This window comes from Anabrus simplex, chromosome 1, assembly GCF_040414725.1.
Source record: "Anabrus simplex isolate iqAnaSimp1 chromosome 1, ASM4041472v1, whole genome shotgun sequence".
Classification (NCBI taxonomy): domain Eukaryota; kingdom Metazoa; phylum Arthropoda; class Insecta; order Orthoptera; family Tettigoniidae; genus Anabrus; species Anabrus simplex.
The window spans coordinates 717119611-717141795 of record NC_090265.1 but is presented as its reverse complement, the minus strand read 5'-3'; the positions used below and the strand labels follow the sequence as shown (position 1 = coordinate 717141795).

At 41.3% G+C, this 22185-nt stretch overlaps 1 protein-coding gene across 1 annotated transcript in view; it reads right to left on the bottom strand.

The window, feature by feature from the left end:
* Window positions 1-22185, bottom strand: part of LOC136857402 (armadillo repeat-containing protein 8) — an 85577-nt gene that overhangs the window by 8297 nt on the left and 55095 nt on the right. The window contains exons 8-9 of the mRNA XM_067136041.2: window positions 15374-15583; window positions 9772-9966 (exon numbers count right to left, since the gene is read on the bottom strand). Of these exons, the coding sequence (XP_066992142.1) occupies window positions 9772-9966; window positions 15374-15583 (405 nt within the window). The remainder of the gene's footprint in view (window positions 1-9771; window positions 9967-15373; window positions 15584-22185) is intronic.

The following is a 22185-nucleotide window of genomic DNA, read 5'->3' as shown; positions in this document are numbered from 1 at the left end:
ATGTTCTCTATGCTTCTAGAAAGCACAGATAACAACAACCTTCCTGGGTAAGGGAAAACGCCAACCAATTGAAAAAGGCCAACTCAGAGTCACAAGGAAAGCAAAGTTGAGCACCAAACAGTACATTTGAGAAAAATAAGAGGTTATTTAAGGAGCTGCAGAGGGCAAAATTAGGCAGTTAAGAAGGGAAGTCAAGTCAGGAAGTGAGGTCAGCCAGGCGGTCAGTCGGAGAGCCGGTCACGTAGCCGCACTCTCACGCAGCTACCGACAGTCCCACGGTAGTCAGTCAGCATACAGTAAGAAAGTCTCGGTATTAGTATTAAGAGCTGATCGAGTGACGGCCCGTGGAGGAAGCCAAAAGTTAGCCTATAGACTGATAATAATGATAATAATGTTATTTGCTTTACGTCCCACTAACTACTCTCTTACGGTTTTCGGAGACGCCAAGGTGCCAGAATTTAGTCCCGCAGGAGTTCTTTTACGTGCCAGTAAATCTACCGACATGAGGCTGACATATCTGAGCACCTTCAAATACCACCGGACTGAGCCAGGATCGAACCTGCCAAGTTGGGGCTAAAAGGCCAGCGCCTCAATCGTCTGAGCCACTCAACCCGGCAGCCTATAGACTTTGCAAGAAATAGTTCGAGGGAAAATCAAGAGTAGTAGACTTCCAAACTATACGGGAATGGGCTCAAGCAAGAAATAAGGGACTGGTCAGACGTAGTAGGGACAGTTAGTTACGGGTATCCATGGATAAAGACGAGCGGCTGTAGTAACCTCATACACAGTAGAGTAAGACTCCGAGACATACAGGACTACTAGGCTCGGTAGCCACAGAATTAACCTGACAGTAATCTTAGAGCTCAGTACAAACAGGTGAAGGCAGCCTGTTACTGGGAAGAGTATGTGATATGGTGAGGAGAATCTAGAAACAGATATAGAGCCTGAGAAAACTGCATTCCCTTAACGGTTAGAACAGTGTGAAGTGTTAAGATCCATTGAGTTTTGGTGAGAACAAGGGAAGCCAGGTGACAGAAGAAAGAAGACACTGCAAGAAGCTCATCCTTCTTGGAAGATAAGTATACTAAAATAGACTCTTTAATAGACACAGGGAACCAAAGACTTCTTAAGTGGCTTGAAGTGTAATCTGATTAGGGAGTAACCTTGTTAAGAAGAGAAAGTTACTCACTCATAACTGTGTAAACGTTTGTACATATCTTTGTATAATATACTTGGTGATTTCAATATATTTCAGCTCGGCAAAAGGCCATCCAAATTGATATTATTATTATAACAGAAAGTTGTGCACTGAACCCTTTCCAGTCCCCAGCCTGTTCTATACTTAGGATATGACAGGTGGACTGTAAAAATTTATGGTGTCTGGTCTGTGCAGTAATGTACAATTAACATGCGGTAAATACAAAATTTATGGTATCAAGTTATGAAGTACTAACTAATTCATGATACACAGGAAACTTTCTGGTATATAACTGTGATTGTTCAGAGGTACTCAATGGTGTTAGGCTGACAATTGATTCTGTGATTTGCTGTTTCAGAGGTCTCTTATACTGCTGCTCGAGACATTGGTACAAGACAAGGAAAGGAAGAATACGTTGCAGTCGCACTGAGAGGCAGCCAGTACAGTAAGCGGAATTCAAGCTCAGTTCCAGAGTTTTACGGTCATCAGTAGGGTGAGTTGAATGCATTAAAATGAAAGGGTCTTCTCGTTCAGTTAGTCCCGCCCCCAGTAATGTAGTAAATGAGCATGAAGAGGTGTTAATGCATGCAGAACAGTATATGTCAGTGACTCAGGCTTTACGAATAATAAGTACAGAATTTGATGGTTCTCAACCTACTAGATCAAGAGAATTTTGTGAAAATGTAGAAACCGCGTTAGAAGTAGTGAGTGCAGACAAGCGAGACTTGTTTTACAAATTAATCCTGATGAAAATCACTAAGGAAGCTCGTAGTAAACTTTTAGTATGACTTGGGATCAAATTAAAGCAGCACTAGAAGAATATTATAGTGAAAAGAGAACTGTAGATTTTTACGTGTGTCAAACTATTCACGGCTAGGAAATACCCAGGGGAAACTGTGTCCCGATGGGCACACAGAATTGATCAAAATGGAACCGACTTATGTGACAGCGATCCAAAGCAAAGTTCCAGTAGCAAGGAAACAACAGGCGTGATTTATTCGAAGGCTAATTAAGGCTAGTTTTGTACACGGATTACGTGACGAGAGAATACAGAGCTTAATAAAAAGTAGAAACGCACAAACTCTCGAACAAGCCGCAGATATCGCTAAGGAAGAGGAAAATGCTATCATCTCTAATAGTGCAAAACAACAGATAATAAGTTCTAGCAGGCCAGTGAGTGGATATAGATCAACCCAGGGAAATAGGAAACCGAGTGCTGCAGCTAAACCACCAGGCCACAAGCCTCATAAGAAGGCCGCTGTGAGAGTGGTATGTTATAACTGCAATCACGAAAGGCACATAGCTCGTGAATGTAGGGCTACAAAGACCAAGCAAAAGGACCCTAGGGTATGCAAATATTGTAAGAAAGCAGGTCACACAGTCGAAAAGTACAGGGCTAGACGGGCAACGGAAAGCTCAAATAAATCGCACAAAATAAAAGTATGTGCAATAATCAGATGCTACAACTGTAACAAGACGGGGCATAAATAATCAGAATGCTGGAAAATGCACCATCAGCTCAAGGAGCGAACGCGTTTTATATGTGGCTGTAAGGGCCACCGACAGCGAACCTGTTGGTTTCAAGATAAGCAGGAAAAATCCCCTGCGAACAAATGCTTACAGAGCCAATCGAAGGTAAAAAGGGGCCCGCCACCCCGAACTCTACAGGCCCCTCAGCAGGGAAAAAGGAGCCAAACACCTAGAGCTTTAAACGAGCCAGGGACCATAGGCCTGGGCAGCCATACCGGTCCCGTAGAGCGACCAGCCCACAGAGTATAGACAAAATAAATTAAAGAACTGTGGCAATGGTTGTATCAAAAACAGTGCTTCGCCACGTGAAAGACAAGATCGCATCGAACATGATAATTTAGGTTTGATCCTAGTTCATGCGAAAGAAACGAAAAGGCCGTTCAAACTTCCAATCGACACAGGAGCTGATGTGAGCTTCCTAAAGGAGCAGTGTACCCGAAAGGGGAAATTTATCATAGAAAGCCGGAAATAGAACTCGCGGGAGTTACAGGGCATACTTCTCGCACTAGAGGGTGTGCCACCCTACAAATAGGGGACTACTACCCCGAATTCCACATAGTAGGGGACGACTTCAGACTATCCGTTGATGGTTTAAAAGGTAGAGACCTATTACAGGATAGTATCATCAATTTTAAGGAAGGTACATATAGATATTTGAGCAGAAATTTCCTATGGGATTAAGTGTATGTGAAGCTTGTCCAACAGACGGCGAAAGTCAAAGCGAAATGGAAGGTACTGTAGAAATCGGAGTGAGAGGCTCTGAGAACCTACTCAAACTCCTATTAGACTTGACATTTTTATGCATCGTGCTCGCGGACCCTCGTCCGTCGTGTCGTCGTCGTGCATCTGGGATTCTTCCCTGCGCACATGCGTGCGGCGGCGTGACCGCTGTCGCGCAAATTACTCCCTCGCGTGATCCAATTCGAGGACACTGCCAAGCGGGGAGTTTGACTGGGGCGGTAAGCAGGAAAAATCCCCTGTGAACCAATGCTTACAGAGCCAATCGAAGGTAAAAAGGGGCCCGCCACCCCGAACTCTTCAGGCCCCTCAGCAGGGAAAAAGGAGCCCAACACCTAGAGCTTTAAACGAGCCAGAGACCATAGGCCTGGGCAGCCATACCGGTCCCGTAGAGCGACCAGCCCACAGAGTATAGACAAAATAAATTAAAGAACCGTGGCAATGGTTGTATCAAAAACCGTGCTTCGCCACGTGAAAGACAAGATCGCATCGAACATGATAATTTAGGTTTGATCCTAGTTCACGTGAAAGAAAGGAAAAGGCCATTCAAACTTCCAATCGACACAGGAGCTGATGTGAGCCTCCTAAAGGAGCAGTGTACCCAAAAGGGGAAATTTATCATAGAAAGCCGGAAATAGAACTCGCGGGAGTTACAGTGCATACTTCTCGCACTAGAGGGTGTGCCACCCTACAAATAGGGCACTACTACCCCGAATTCCACATAGTAGGGGACGACTTCAGACTATCCGTTGATGGTTTAAAAGGTAGAGACCTATTACAGGATAGTATCATCAATTTTAAGCAAGGTACATAGAGATATCTGAGCAGAAATTCCCTATGGGATTAAGTGTATGTGAGGCTTGTCCAATTCGTACGGCGAACGGTGAAAGTCAAAGCGAAATGGAAGGTACTGTAGAAATTGGAGTGAGAGGATCTGAGAACCTACTCAAACTCCTATTAGACATGGGCAGTGCAGTATCTCTTTTAAAGGAACAGTTGGTACCTCCTAATGTTAGAGGGCTAAAACCTGTCTCGGGTTAAGAGACATAAGTACGAAGAAAATCTGAACAAAGGGTATGATAAGGCTTCCAACAGGAAAGTCAAATGCCGATTTTCATATAGTTCACGAGGGAGTACCACTCAAATACGATAGCGTGATAGGGCGAAATGTACTGAAGGACAGTATGTTAAATTTCAAAGAGGGCTATGCCGTGTTAAAGGGAGATCAATACTGTATAGGTCCATATGATCAGTCTCCAACTGAGGACAGAGACGATCATAGTAGTAAACACGGATAAGCCACTGGCAGAGGGAGTGGTTGACAAGAGAGAAATCCTGCCAGGAGTATATCTCGCAAGTTGTGTGTTGCGAGCACCCTATCGCCGAGCCCTAGTCAGCGCACTGAACACTCGAGAAATGGAGGTCACATTCGAGAGCCCACTTATAAATATTAATGAAATACAACAGAGCAACCCAATCAAACAATCGGAAGTAAAGAAGGTACACCAAATATTACAGATACCACGACCTGAGGAAAAGTCGCGGGAACAGAGGCTAACAGAACAACTGCGAGTAGATCATTTAACCCTAGAGATAGGGAACAGTTGTATGCTATCTGTGCGGAATAATTTTAGGGACTAGTACTGCCCGTCAATAGATATAAAAATTATGAAGAAGTCACCGATCAAATATGCATATGTACTACGAAGCAAGTTCCTGAAGAGTAGATCGGCACTTACACAAATCTGCTACAGCATAAAATTGTAATAAAAGAGAATCAACCACCAATTAACGTGAGGCCGTATACCTGAAGCGTTAGTACAAAAGCAGATAGATAAGATGCTGGAGGACGAGATAATCGCACCTAGCACAAGTTTGTGGAACGCACCATTATTAATGCTTCCAAAGAAAATGGATGCTTCTGGAAAGTAAAAGTACCAGAATTATGAAGAAATGTATTACGGAGCAAGTTCTTGAAGAGTAGATCGGCACTGAGCTTCCAAAAGTCTCGTAAGTTAGATCAATGAAGTTTTAAAACATTTATGTATTTGATCTGCAACCTTCTTCATAATTTTTTGGATCTATCGACAAGCAGTGCTAATTCCTAAAATTATACAGTGCCTCATGGAGTGCAGCTGAACTCTTCAAGAATTTACTCCGTGCTACATTTGGATACGTATATGATTCTGAACCTCTTCACACACAGTGCTCTCTAACACATCTAACTTAAGAGACTTTTAGAAGCACAATGCCGATCTACTCTTCAGGAACTTGCTCCATAGTACATGTGTGTATTTGATCGGCGACTTCTTCATAATTTTTAGATCTATTGACGGGCAGTACTAGTCCCTAAAATTATACAGTGCCTCATAAACTGCAACTGAACTCTTCAAGAATTTGCTCCATACTACATTTGGATACGTATTTTATTCTGGACTTCTTCCCACACAGTCCTCTCTAACGCTTATGTCTTACTAACGTTCTTGATCCATGACTTCTTCATGATTGACACACAGTGCTGATCCTTAAAATTATACAGTGCCTTATAAACTACAATTGATAAATACGTATTTGATTTTTTAGACTTTTCAAACATTGTGTTATAGTGCTTCATAAACTGCATTTGACAGTATCATCTAAACTTCATATTTTTACCTGTGCATCTTATTTGTGATTGACTATATTTCAATGCACAGTACTCCCTAAAGATTTTAGTGCTTCACTGGCAGCAACCTATAAAATTCTTTATACTTCACAATATATTTATCTGTGCATTGTTTTAGACTTATTTGTGATTGACTGATGATGACCAAAAATACTGGTCGAAACCGGTACCAGATTTAATTAAATAGGAATGTAATATACATTTTTTATTTTAACAGTATTGAAAGGTTGAACCATTTTATACTTTCTTTTAACTTATTAGCGAACTTACTTAAATACGGAACAACATAAAATTCTTATCTCTTAATCACTTTTGGTGTTCAAGTCCGCTTCCTCCATAGTTTCACCCAACCACGAAAGTATCTGATCAGTGGATGCTAATATAACTTGTATAAATTCACTAACAACAGTCACTTTTCACATTAATCACAAGCATAAGATAAAGCTACACTTGTTACAATGCGTGAAATGTGAGCAGCAATATTACTTGCTACTGAGCATACGTTCACCAAATAATGGATTGGGGGTCTTGGTTTGCAAAGATAATGGAAAAATAACTGACACCTCCCCTTCCTAACAATCTGTCTGAAAGGTGTATAGATTCTCAAAAGTAGAGGTGACGTAACATTCCAAAAATAAGCAATATACTACAGAGGTGAGCGCCGTGCTCACCATGCGAGTAACTGCGGGTTAAACACTGAGTAGGTAAGAATTAGGGTATGGAAACAAAGATTAGCATTCTTGTGATAGGCAGTAATTTTCAGCAGCAAGCACTATACCCCTGGGAAGGTTTATTATTGGCTATTACTGCATATAGCTGAGTTTATTTCATTTGGCGATCTTTAACATTTCCTAAGATTCAGTATATAGTTAGAAGTTTCATAGGGAGCATGAGCAATGTACACATTGTATATGAAACAGCACAGTGACAAAAATTTGAAATTAGGCCTACTGGTATAACAAAAAATAAATACACACATAGGAATATTTGCCATGACTGCAATTCGAAGCTAAGCCCTCTAGCACATCATGCCAATGTCCAATAACCCCATATTTGCTATTTGCTTTACGTCGCACCGACACAGGTAGGTCTTATGGCAACGATGGGGTAGGAAAGGCCTAGCAATTGGAAGGAAGCAGCCGTGGCCTTAATTAAGGTACAGCCCCGGCATTCGCCTGGTGTGAAAATGGGAAACCACGGAAAACCATCTTCAGGGCTGCTGACAGTGGGGCTCGAACCCACTATCTTCCAATTACTGGATACTGGCCGCACTTAAGCGACTGCAGCTATCGAGATCGGTAACCCCATATTTGAGTACTGGTTGAGGCAAAAATGTTGCTTGTATGGTATGTAATTTTTAGAACTTTGGGGAAATACATAATGTATTTCAAACATGGAATTCCAATAAGTTGTAGGGCCAAATAATAACCATTGTGTAATCCACAGAATGTCCCATAGTTTGTTCCAGATGTATGATAGAATAATGAATACTAAATTATTGCTTGTTAAATCGGAATACACACCAGTTAGAGCTTTTGAAATGAAGTGAAATACATGCACAATTGTCCACAGTTTATAACCAGGTATGCATGGAGTCCACTCAGGTGGACAGATACATATTATCCATTACCCACATAATTAACAAGTATTCTGGGTCATACTATGGTTTAGAACAAAGTAGTATATATAATGAACATGAATAAATAACTTTTACTTACTCCTTTTTTTCTTTCCATAGAATGATTTTGTTGATATCTCCTCCATGTTCACATGCTTTCTTTCTGGAAGCCATTTTGGGCACACACCCCTACTTGAATTACCTAAGCTCCTCACACAGCAGCTTCTTTGTACAGCAGATAGCACCACTGTACAGCCAAAGTCCATTCAAATGGATAGTATGCATTAAGGGACTTCCTTTATGTGCGGAGGGGGTTTAATATCAACAAATATTAGCCGTCCACTGCAGTGGACATAACGCATGAGAGTGTTGAATCCGCAGCTCTCGCCCTGACGGTAGCTCGTAAGAGGCGACAGCAAGGGGTAACCCCAGGTGCTCTCAACTTGTAAGTATGGGTTGGTGATGATGGGTCACCTAGATGAATCTGATATTGCCTTCAATTACTTGTACAGTTTTTAATAATGCTAACATGCCATAAATTTAGCCTCATAGGAGTTCTCTAATGACAATAATATCCATGTCATCAGGTGTCAAATTTGGTAAATCAACCCGTATAAAGCTGGCATATTTTGAGCATTTTCAAATTGTCCAATTCTGGTTGTTTCACAGTAGACATAAAATAAAGGATCAAAATGGCAAAGGTAGCAATGGCTTGTCTGCGGAAGATTTGGAAAGATGATAACATTACTATCAATTTAAAAAAAAGAAGCTTCTTAAATCTCTAGTCTTTCCAGTCTATTTTTTATGGTGCAGAGTTGGGGACCATTCAATAACATGATCATGCACAAACAGCTAGGTTTGAAATGTGGTGTTGGAGGAAAATGCTGAGAATTCCTCGGGCAGCTCATCACAGGAATATGCTGATTCTGATCACTTTCAGATAGAATTTTGTCCATTGTCCAAAGTCTCTCAGTGGATCATGTATTACACTAGACATGTAATGTGCTAAGAAGATATCATTCAAAAGTTGATTGTTTAGGGCATGGTCCAAAGAGCCAGACCACGAGGACAAATATCAACCAACACGATGAATCAATGTGGTTACTGGTCCCTTATGGTACTCCGTGGATCAGCAGTAGAGTGAGGGCCTCGAGATCCCAAGATACCAGGTTCAAACCCGGCAGAGGTAGTCGGATTTTTGAACAGCGGATAAAAAGTAAATTCGACATTCCATGTCATAATAATAATTTTGTGTGGCTATTTCTAGCCGAGTGCAGCCCTTGTAAGGCAGACCCTCCGATGAGGGTGGGCGGCATCTGCCATGTGTATGTAACTGCGTGTTAATGTGGTGGAGGATAGTGTTATGTGTGGTGTGTGAGTTGCAGGGATGTTGGGGACAGCACAAACACCCAGCCCCCGGGCCACTGGAATTAACCAATGGAGGTTAAAATCCCTGACCCGGCCGGGAATCGAACCCAGGACCCTCTGAACCGAAGGCCAGTACGCTGACCATTCAGCCAACGAGTCGGACATTCCATGTCATACGATGTTGGCATGGAAATGATCTCTGGTGAAACATCTGGTGTTCACCCGACATAACTCGGCCATAGACGCCCAAGAGAGATTCAGTTTACTCTGCCATCTAGTAGGCCTAGAGTACAACCAAACGTTGAAATTGACAAGCAAGCAGCCAGATGGCATCAAATTAAAATGCTTGCACCATATGATATACCACACTGAAGACTTTGGATAGGGAAGAATGGTGGAATATGGTCTGCCTGCTAGCTGGCTGAATTATGATAGCCACAATGCCTCAGCCTTGAGAAAAAAACAAATAAGAAAAAATACCACCAGATCGAATTTGCCACCGCAGGCACAGAAAGCCAACACTCCACCAACTTAGCCCCTCGGCCTGGAGTCTTCTGGACACTTAGGTGCTCACCAGATATCACATGGTCTCAAGCATGCCGACCACCAACAGAACATGATCATATGTTTCTCCCCTCACGCGACGGGACTCACCTGCATGATCTGGTTGCCGTGCCGACCCATGATCTGGTCAATGTGCGGTTTGGTGCTCAGAAGGTTCCTCAGTAGTCCCAGGGTCTTCATCAGGACATTCACCTCCGGGTCTGACAGCAACCTGAAGATCTGATCCGTGCCCAATGTATCCAAGATCTGAGACTTTATTTTCTGTTCTGCTTGGAATGCCATGTTCTGGAACATGAATATTTTCAGACAGAACATCAAGCAAGGCAATATATAGACAGCAAGGGAAGGAAACTGTATTACTTACCTCCTTAACAGAGGAAAGCAGTAACAAAAAGACTGACTTTGAAGGAAGTAATAATACAGTAAAACCTTGTTAATTCAAAGTCATTGGGAGGCAAAAATCAGACTTCGAATTACGTGATTTCGAATTAACCGTCAACTTGTAATTCAGAAATACCAACCCTTGCCGCGTAACAAAATATTTTTTAGACCAGTTTATCATCATCATTTCCCTTTATCCAGCTCCTGCCGGGTCAGGGTATTTATGGCACTTCTCCATCTTCCTCTTTCCTTCCACCATTCCTCTTCCACGATCTTGTCCCAGTCTAAATTTCACCCTCTAATGCCGCTCTTCACTGATTCAAACGACCTAGTTCTAGGTCTTCCTCTTGCCCTCGCACTTTGCCTCCAGCATTCTATTTTCCTCCATCCTCTTTACATGTCCAAACCACCTTAGTTTATTCTTTTCAACTCTCTCATTAGCTTTCATATCCCAACTTCCTTCCTAACATCTTCATTTTTCACTCTGTCTTTCCTTGTCTATCCTATCACACTTCTTAGACCCGTTACTGCATGCAATTAACCTCAATTCACAGTTTAAACCTTTCAAATGTCATGGGAAAAACTATTTCCAAAATGTATCCCAAAAGGTGCATTTACAGTATTCAAATAATGCACTTGGATAACTCACTGACAAAAATAACGAAACTAACGAAAGAAAAACAAAGCATTATTCAAAGACAAGGAGAAATCTATGCTGGCTCTCATGTGCAAGTGCTTTATTCATTGAATTACTGTACTGTTTACATTTTTTTAGACGCGTTGTACTTGCACGGAAAGTACCCGACGCCCTTAAAACATTGTGGCTTATCGAACTTTCCTATGACGAGGAGAGAAAGTCTCTCGCTTCCGTCTGCATTACAACACAGTACAGTACGATTTCCCACTTCTCTCGTAATTCAGAAAAGCCAGCCCTTGCCATGTCTCAAAAGTATTTTAAGACCCATTAATGTATGTAATCACCTTGATTCACATTTTAAACCTTCCAAACACCATGGAAGATCCTATTTCTGAAATGTTTCCAACAATGCACTTGGATAAATCACTGGCAAACATAACCCCACGCAACGAAAAGAAAAAAAAAAAGACTTAAAGACGAGGACAAATTATGCTGGCTCCTCTGTTCAAATGCTTTATTTTTTGGATTACTGTACTGTTTGCATTTTTTAGATGACTTGTACTTGTATGGAAAGTGCCCGACGCCCTTAAAACATAGTGGCTTACCAAACGAGGCGATAGTCTCTCGCTTCCGTGTGCATTGCAACACAGTACAATGACCCCAACCCTTGTACGATTTCCCGGCGGCACTTCTCTCCTTTAAAACCATAAGTCCATTTGGGCTTGGCATTAAAGACAATGCAGCTTCATCGGCAGTGAAAGTATCATTCGGTGGGTATGAATTGATAATATGAGCCACACTTTTTTGCCAACTGTCACCAACGCCAGAACCTGCGGATTCTGCTTTTCTGCTTCTCCGCACACTGCCTGCTGCTTGATATTGTGGTGTTTCTTAAAATGCTGAATACAAAAGAAATACGATTTCACCCGGACCTAGCAAATATGAACACCAAAGTTAGTGAAAGTGCAGAAAGCTACCCTGCAGTTCCGGAAGGCGCGTTCTATCATGAGGTGGATAAATTTTGAATCGAAGTTACTCTGTGAAATAATATTTTTTTTTAAATGTAAAGGCAGTTTTGAATTAAAAGTCTGAATTTCGGTAATGGGACCAACGTTGTTCTTCGAATTACGAATTATCCGTATTTCAAATTAAACAACTAAAATAACATGCAGAACCATACCTCATGTTTCTGGGAACGAGAGCTTCTTTGAATTAGGTGGGATTTTGAATTAACCGATTTTGAATTATCGAGGTTCTACTGTAATAAAAATAAGAATAAGAATGCAGAAAAAGAAATACAGGCACAAAGGAATATAAATGCCTCAAAGTACTTTCTTTTTGCTACTAGATTAATGTCGCACTAGCACATCGAAGGTTTTCGGGGACTGCAGGACGGGAGAGAACTAGGATTGGGAAGGTAGCAGCCGTGGCCTTAATTAAGGTACAGCCCCAGCATTTGCCTGGTGTGAAAATGGGAAACCATTTTCAGGGCTGTCAATGGTGGGATTCAAACCCACTATCTCCCGAATGCAAGCTCACAGCTGTGTGACCCTAACCACACAGACAACTTGCTTGGTTTGAAGTACTTTGCATAGTCCTAGAAGTGCTTACTTGCAACTAATACTAATACGGTACTGGCCTGAGTAAAAGTCATCTCATATGCTCAGCCTAACACTGAAAGACTTGTTTCTGTGTGAAGATTTCTTTTTATCATTCCTTCACTGAACTGGCTTCATGCAGCAGGATTCACCTAGCATATTGCAGCTGAGATAAAGGTCATGAATAACCCAAAATAACTTGAACTTTGGCGAATTTTTTCAATTTGTCATCTGTGATCCATAGTCGCTATTCTAGTTATAGCTCATTGTGTGGAAAGGAGAGTATACTAATAATGTACAGGCTGTGAAAAAATTTGGTGCTTCCGAGCATAATATATGATATTGGTGAAATGAAAAAGAATAATTTAGCCTGTGGCTAGATAGGCATTATTAAACATTACCATTTTCATAGTAATGAACATAATGTTTTATTCTGTTTACCCCGGCTAGACCGTACGTCAAATAACATAATTACTTATGTGAAGTACAAGACATGTTTTTCAAGTAAGGGCCGTTTTGTTGTAGACACTAGCAGTTCACGTGCGAATCGCAATGAGCGTGTGTGTCGTGTGCCGGCATGCCTCAGGAACAATGGTGCTCAGTTGCAGCTCTGTTGCTAACCTGTACAGTTGTGTTCTGTGCTTGCTCAAATGTTCAAGATTATCGACTTGCCCGCCCCGTGCAAGGTTCGGTCAGTGATACGGTTTTTGTCGGCAAGGAACTTGTCTGCAGCAGACATTCACTGACAGATTTGTGAAGTGTACGGTGCTAATGCTATGAGTGAAGGTAAAATGCGTAAGTGGATAGGAGACTTCAAAGATGGCCGTGACCAACGTGACGTCCATGATGAGGCTCGCACCGGTCACCCATCACTGATCACAGATGATTTGGTGGTTTCAGTTGAAGCAAAGATTCGTGAAGACAGATGCTTCACAATAACAGCTCTCTCAAACGCTTTTCCTGATGTTATTGGAGCAGGCGGCAAGTTTCTATGAAGAGGGTATTCAAAACTTAGTTGTAAGGTATGATAAGTGTTTAAACAAACTTGGCGGCTATTTTGAAAAATAGAATAAAGTATGTAGCATCTGCAAATAAAAGTGGTGTTTTGAAAATCATCTTTGTTGTGTAGTTATTTTCAAACGGCCCTTCCTTAAAAAACACGTCTCGTATTTTTAACGTAGCTGGATTCTGGAAGAAATCAAGTGGTTTGAAAACTCAGCACATAATTAAGTATAAATCAAAGGCAATTGTTTCATTATTGCTTGTTAGACAACAGCAGTGCCGGTTCGAAGAGAAATATTTTGGGCGGGCCCAAACTTGTGTAAGTTACTTGCATGCTCCTTTTTGCACAAATACAATATGTCATTACTGCTTTCATATTATCAGAATATTTTACAGAATTATTCAGACTGTTTCTAAACAATGCACTGTCTACATAATTTTTTTCTAATACCAAAAATATGGCTAAGATGTGTTATAAACTTATACATTTATTATTCGCAAGCTTGTGTTATACGGTGAATTGAATTCAGCGTGCTTTCTGCAAGGTGAACCTGTCAATGATAGCAAGCATTTGGTTCACACAAGAGTTGTTAGCTTTTCTCTTTCTCAACTGAAATCACTGATTTGTTACTAAGCCGTTTTCCGTATGTTTTGATAAGTTCCATTGTTAAAAAAAACCTCCACTCTGTCATGGCAGGAGAAAATAACAGAATTTTTAACAAACCTTTTTGTCTCCTTGAAACTATTTTCCATTTTTTTAATTTTTGAGAAAACTTGATGCATATTGTCACCGCCCTTGACAATAAATTACTGAAGGATATTAAATATTGATGCCTTTGCTGGCAGGACCTAGTGTTTACAGTACACTATGTCTTCTGGTATGGGCTAGAGCAATTTTGTTACTTTCATTGACCTGTCTCTGTCTTATCCTTGGCTTTGACAATATGAAAGTGACTGAGGTATGAGCGATGCTAGTAGTGCCATTCCTTGTGCAGCCAGTCCCTGCTATGAATGGCATGAAAATGTTGCTCATAGGGTCGGTCGGTGCACGCATTTCAGTGGGCTTGGCAGACTGATATGTAATAGGAACTCCTGGCTCGGCGAGGAAAGCAACGGGAAACTACATCACTCCTCATTTCCCTAGTATGCCTCTTCAGTGATGCCTAGGCTATCTATGACAGCTGATGGCAGAGCTGTTGAGAATCCAACCAGCCTTAGGGCTGAAGACTGAACATACATACATTAAATATTGATAGGGCAGACCTATGAGATTGTCAATATGAACCAATTTGTGAACCAACATAGTTAAATTTGTTAATACGGCATGAAGTATGTCGGTATTCTAGGAAAATCTCTTATTTGTTTCCTGCAAAATACTCTCTATCTTGAAAAAATGTGAAAATAAATTGTTATTTTCATTGCGTTCATATCCTTTGTATCAGATTTCTCCTGTCATTAATTTCTTTTAAAGTTATGTTTTATCAAATTTAAAAATCTGAGATTTTAGTATGAGTGTGTGCCTACCCCACCGTCGTGAACAAAAACGACAGAGAAACTGGTATTTACATGGAATAATTGATGACCGACCCGGCCACTTGTACAGTAAGAGTAGATGTTGAAAGTTGCATGCTTTAGCAGAAGATTATCGGCTGCAATCCATTCGCCTACTTTGCGACCTTGAGGATGGCTTTATACTTTGATATTGAGTGATAACTTCCGTATTATCAAGTGCCGTCATATTGCGCATATTGTTCCGAATTTCTTGAACTTGACACTGTTACAGAGCTTCCTGTACAATAATGGTGGAGGTAAAAGGGGAAACTCTTGAACAGAAATGTTTACATACAATGGTCAGGTTACGTGAGAAGTAATACCATTGGAGAGCTATCATGTGCAACAATGTGATGGCCAATTAACAGTATAGATTTGAAATGACACTAAGAACTAGTAAGGTGGAGTAAGATGACACTATCTGTTTGTGAATCCAGAACACAGTTGGTCCGAACTAGTACCTGTAGGAACATCAAGTACATTTAATGTATAGCCTAATTATTAATAAAGGCAGGCAACTCACCATGAGGGCCCAGATGCCATTAAGGCGCAATGCCGGGTCCTTGCGGCGAGTGAGGCTGCACAGTAGGTCGACGGCTCCCGACTCCAAGATGGGCTCCTTAGACGGGGAAAACTCCAGCAAAAGATTGCACAGAGTGGATGAGGCGACCGTCAAAATGTCGTCCGACGCTCCCTGGAGCAGCTGCATTAGTGGTCGCCACACCGAGTGGTCCTAGCAAGTGAGAATATTAGTTTATATATGGAAATTGGAGATGGAAAATGATGATGATGATGATGATGGTGGCTTTGGAACCGACCAGATGGAAAGTGATGATGCTTCCTATATTTAAGATGATATAAGGTTAAAGTTGGTTTTTTAAAAATATTTTGTCATTTAAGACATGCCAGTCATCTGAAGAAAGTTCGTGAGTGATATCTACATTCTTCTTACCGTGAAACAGAAATTTACATCATAATTTTATATTGAAGATTCATCGATTCGACAGTTTTTTGTTATGGTGTATATTTTTGCGTATCCCATTTTTCATGGAATGATAAAGCTCAACTAGGTATAGATCGATACGGAAGAATTGAAAATTCATCTGACGCGGAAGTTATACACGTATTTTATATTATTTTTCTTCAGTAGCTGCCAGAACGGAAGTAACATCAACATAAGATCAGTACAGAATTTATATGTACATTTTTAGGTATTCCTTCATTTCGTATCAATTCCAATGTGCTTAGGAACGAATATTTGATATTATATAAATGACAACTAACCATACAGCAACACATAACCTCTCATTACCCACAACTCTCGTTGACACATCATTAGTTCCCAGACCTTTAATTTCATCCTGAGTTATCCGTTATATATAACCATCAATATGACTGATATTACTTGTGACAGTTATAAAGACCAGAAAATTCGTTGTCAGTATTGTGGTAAACAGTACAAAAGACTTAAAATTCATATTATCAGAGCTCATCCAGAAGAATATCGTGATTCACTTGTAAATACGACCTCTTTGACTCCTACACCTGACCCAAATGTAGGGTCGGAAGATGTCAACTCATCTTTATCATCGCCCCATTTACAAGAACCGGATAAACACGGAGACGTAAATAATACACATGAAGGGGAAATGAGGAGTGACATTTCTGTACATTTAAGGTGCGCACATCCCGATCACAGCGTGACATCAAGCACGCACATCGTGTCTTACACAACCGAAGATCATTCGATATTAACACCTAACGAACGCCTTGATACCCAAGAAACCGGGAACGCAAATTCGTACGAAAACAAAAACAATTCACAAGAGCCTCGGGAAGTCAAATGTCAATACTGTAGCCAGTATTTTCGTGGTGAGAGGGGCGTATCCATCCATATTAGTTGTTCTCATCCCGACCGACATCGCGAAAGATTGCTTCAGAATCACACAGCCAAAGTATCTCAAACAGATACATTTGGTCCAGTCCCTAGTGAAGATCCCAATTCTAATGATGACGGGAGTATATCAGATAATTCATCCCTAAAGTACAAACAAGAAATGCGCGTTTGGAAATCAAAATTTGAAGAATTCAACGACGATCATGGCTATAATAAATTGGTTCAAGATTTCGCAACATTCCTCTTCACATCGATTAACCTACTGCCCGGCCCCAAACACCCAGCAATCAAATTTTATGAGGCTAGGAAGAAACGCCGTCTAGCTCTTAACGAAAAACACCACAGTCACTCATCAAACCCACAGCGTGCAGACAAACGTGCACACGAAAAAAGGCGAAACAAATATAACTACGAATTGACCCAATACCAGTTCTACAATCAGAGGCGGAAGGCAGTGAGGCGGGTGTTGGAAAACAAGTCCGAGGTGTGTAAAATCGACCTTGGAAATATCTATAGCTCCTTTTCCGATACATTTTCCCATGAAAATGTACATGAAAGGGAAACTTACCCTTCAAAAATCACTGAAGCGGAGCGTGTGGAAATTAATGAAACGTTCGTGCTCACCGTGTCGAAAGAGGAAATTACTGCTGCTGCCCATCATATCGCAGTGGATACTGCACCGGGCCCAGATCGCGTTTTGATGAGAGCCCTTAAAGACGAAGACGTACAGGCTATCATCGCAAAAATAGCAACCAGAATGCTACAAATTGGCGAAGTACCCAAATGTCTGCGGAAGGCACGAACAATTTTGCTATATAAGAAAGGCGATCCGAAGGCCGTGTCGAACTGGCGACCCACCACTATCTGTTCAGTCATTAGGAGGGTAATAGAAAGAGTACTTGACAGTCACCTACGTGAGTACATCCACTATAATGAACACCAGCGAGGATTCTGTTCAACTCCAGGCACCATTATAAATACTTCCATTCTCGGCGCATTGTTAAAATCTGCTAAACAGAGGAAAGAAGATATCGCGGTAATTTTCTTGGACATTCGAAAGGCATTTGACAATATCGGTCACAGTCACCTTCTAAAAACTCTACAGTCCGAAGGAATACCTTCAAAACTCAGAGACGTAATTTCCAACCTTCAGACCGGAAACGTCACTCAAATCGAAACGCAGAAGGGTAGAACAAAACCTATCATCATAAAGAGAGGTGTGATGCAGGGATCTCCATTATCACCAGCCCTCTATAACCTAGCCGTAGATCATATCTTAGACGAGCTAAGCGAAGATAGTCTCTCGCGGCATTACGGGGCATCTCTGTCACCCGAACTACCATCTATAACCGTAATGGGCTTTGTCGATGACACCGTCATCATCGGGAAGAACAAAGAAGCCGCCTTAGATCTTACTTGACTAGCCCACAGGAGGTTCGAGGAAATTGGTCTTGATGTCAATCCACAGAAGTGTACAGGGATATGCGTAATCCGAGGCGAGTTGAAACAAGGGTCGCTATCCGTGGAGGAAGACTGTAGCATTGACTTAATCGGAGACGGCGAACAAATTCGTTACCTTGGAACTACCTTCAGGGATACTCTAGTGTTCGACGAGACTGCTGTAATGAAAGACCTTCACAATAAGCTCCAACTTCTAACATCGTCGCCACTGCTCAAGAAAGACCAAAAGCTCATAGTACTAAATTCTTCAATCTGTCCCACCCTGATATACCCTTTCCTGACATGCAGTTTCAAGAAAATTGCACAGAAATTTTTATCCGATAACGATAAAATGATTAAAAATGCAACAAAGGAGATATTGCAGTTGCCGACAGATACCCCAGATGGCATGATGTACACCGAAAAGAAATACAAAGGACTCGCTCTGTTTAAAACCTCGTGGAAAGTTTACCTACAATGCATTAATGCCTGCAATATCTTGTTGAAGACTAAACATCCACTTGGTGTCGCTTCGAGGGATTCTCAAGCGGAGTCGGGAATGTATAGAACGCCTAAAACTAACAAACGCTGATACCCAGAAAATAACCGCCAAGAAAGGCCTGTACGATACTAAGAAGATCCGTCAAGAGCTACGAGAACGTGAATTCACCTCCTGGTGTTCACTACCGCAAAAAGGACTCGGAGTACAACTTTACAAAGAGTATACACCAGCAAACTCTTGGGTGCGAGATCATACCGGACTGTCTTGTAATGAGTGGAGAGAGGCTATAAAGATGACTGCTAATGTTTCTGCGGTGCGCTCGGTGCCAGGCAGAACCCTGGACAACAACCTCTGTCGGCAATGCCACGGAGAGAAAGAAACTCTTGGTCATGTCCTGGGATTCTGCACACGCGGGGAGCTCCTAAGAAACACGCGGCACCACCAGATCAGATCCTTCATTGCCAAAGAACTGAGAAAGAAGGGATTCAATGTACATGAGGAGGTACACGGACTGGCCATAAATGGTAGTTCGCAGAGAATTGACATCATAGCCTTTAAAGACAATAGCTCCCAAGGATTCATATTAGATCCGACTGTCAGGTTCAAGCACCATAGCGGTCAGCCAGAGGAGGTTAATCTAGAAAAGATTAACAAATACAAACCCACTATCCCTTACTACAAATCAAAATACCACCTTCAAGAAATTGAAATAATAGGGATAATGGTCGGAGCTCGCGGTACCATACCTCATCACTTCGTCGCCACATGGAAGCGCTTCCAACTCCCAATGAAGCTCATCCCCGAAATCGCGACCCTCGTCCTCCGAGCCTCCATCAAGATCATGAGGCACCAACTCTACAGCTAGGTTTGAATTTTCTTTAATTAGATATGTACAGAAAATTGATATGTTTTACCTTGTTCTTAGCGGCAGCCTGTAAATACAGGAGGTCTTTCCAAAATAAATGGAAATTATATATAAAACTGACTGAAGTAACAACTGCCAATGTTTTAACAGATTTCAAATAACTTGTAATGATAATTATTTTCTACAGAAGTGTGCAAATCATTAGTCTCAATCAAAATATGTTACATACAACCCAGTTTTTTTGGCAAAAAGACTTTTACTGAAACTCTCTTCCTAGAGATTAATAGTTGGAATGATACCCCCAACCCCCACAATTGTCCACAGGTTCTCGATAGGGTTTGCGTAGGCTGTTACCTGGCCAGGAAAGGACATTTACATTCTTTTCTTCGAGGGACTTCAAAAAAATTTGACTTTGTGACAGGGTGCTCTATCCTGTATGAAGATGAAATCTCCATCTGTAAACCATTCCTTCAACTCCAGAAGGAGTAGAGAGTTTGGAACTTCCTTGTATGGTTTCTATTGCATAGTAGGTACCTTCTACTAGTTACAGTTTGCCAGTTCCTTTGGATGTCATGTAGCTCTACACCGTTGCAGAGGTTGGATGCTTCAATGCTTTTGGGCAGTAGAGAATATTGATTCAACAGAGAAGACAACCCAAAAAAGAATGAAAAGGGCAACGTAAATGTCTTGCTTCAGTGATTTTCTAAAATGAGACATATCCTTATGAGTGTTATAAATTCACACTGCAACTTCTTTCCCTGCTTCCGATTTTAAGAAGAATATTACTTAGGCCCTATCCTACTCAAGTGACTATGAAATTTCTTTGGAACTTCCTTCACCTAAATCAGCCTTTTTTTGTGCCCATTGCAGGTGTAAGTTTTGCCTTCTTACGGGGTCTGCATGCTGAGACTAGCAACACAAAGTCGACTCCAAACAACAGACAGTGATATCTCCTTACCATTAATCTCATCACACTGAAAATCAGGAGTTATTAGCTTTGTGTGCTGAGTTAGTCAACAACCAGCCAATCCCTATATTCAAAGAATATAATGTCCACAAAAAAATGATTACCACATGATTAATTTGATGTCCCATGTCCTCAAAATATTTCTGCGAATCATACACACCCTGATTTACAAGAAATGTGAATCTCATATGGATCAGACCCAGTTTGGCTTCCGAAATTGGGTCGGCACACGTGAAGCACTCTTCTCCTTAAATGTACTACTACAGATGTGCAGGGACATGAATGTCGATGTATATACTTGTTTTATTGACTACAGAAAAGTCTTTGACTGTGTGAAACATGAAAAGATGGTAAAGATATTAAGATCGTCTGGTATTGACCAACGCATTATCAGCGCAACTGTACTAGAATCAAACCGCAGATGTCAAAATCGACCAAAGAACATCAGAAGTGACTACAATCAGAAAATGTGTTCGTCAGGGTTGTGTGCTATCACCTCTCTTGTTCAACATTTATTCTGAAACAATATTTAGGGAAGTGTTGTTGGAAGAAAACAGCGGGATAGTTATAAATGGACAGACAATTAACAATATCAGGTACGCAGATGATATTGTCATAGCAAATGAATCACCTGTGCTCAAACGCATGATAGACAAATTAGTCCAGCGCAGTGAAGAGTTTGGCCTGTTTGTCAACGCTTCCAAGACCAAAATTGTAGTCTTCGATTAAAGAAAAATTCAAGCAACCCTGTCAATAAAAGGCAGTAAGATTGAACAAGTATCCTCCTTCAAATACTTGGGTAGTGTGCTACATGAGGAATGTGATTCCAAGAGAGAGATAAAATCTAGAATAGAACAGGCCAGGAGACAATTTTTTAGCATGAAAATCGGATCTAAGTGTGCAACTGAGAGTGCAAATGATTCGGTGCTGTGTGTTCTCCATTTTTCTCTTTGGATGTAAAATCTGGACCCTTGACCAAAATCTAGAAAAAAGAATTGATGCTTTTGAAATGCATCTATATCGCCGCCCGAATACCATGGGTGCTGAGAATTTCAAATGACGAAGTCCTTTAACGCATGAAGAAACAAAAAAAACTATTACTTACTGTAAAAAAAGAAAACCCCATTATTTAGGGGACATTATGAGAGACGAGAAGTACCAGCTATTACAACTCACTATTGAAGGTAAGATACAGGGGAAAAAGTCTGTTGGCAGGAGGAGGAATTCATGGCTGAAGGACATCCGAAGATGGCCCAACTGCACTTCAAAAGATGCTTTCCATGCTGCAACATCATATCCGGAGCTGGCTATGTGGACCGCCAACCTCCGTTGGGAGAAGGCGCCTCAAGAAGAAGAAAAAAATCACTGAGCCAGGTTGATATTTCTGGCAGAGTGGGAAAGCACTGCCAAGAACTGAGATATCTGGCAACTGGTTGCGAAAAATGGGGTGCAGAGAGTGGAGGGAAAAGTAATAGAGATATAACGGCAGAGAGATAGAGAGGGAGAGATAGAGAGACAAAGAGAGAGAGAGAGAGAGAGAGAAGGGGGGAGGTAGCTTTATGTACCAACACTGCAGAAGGGAATACCATTCTAGGATAGGCCTCTTCAGCCACTTAAGGCACTGCACACACTGAATCAGAGTGCTACAATATTGCCCTATGGGG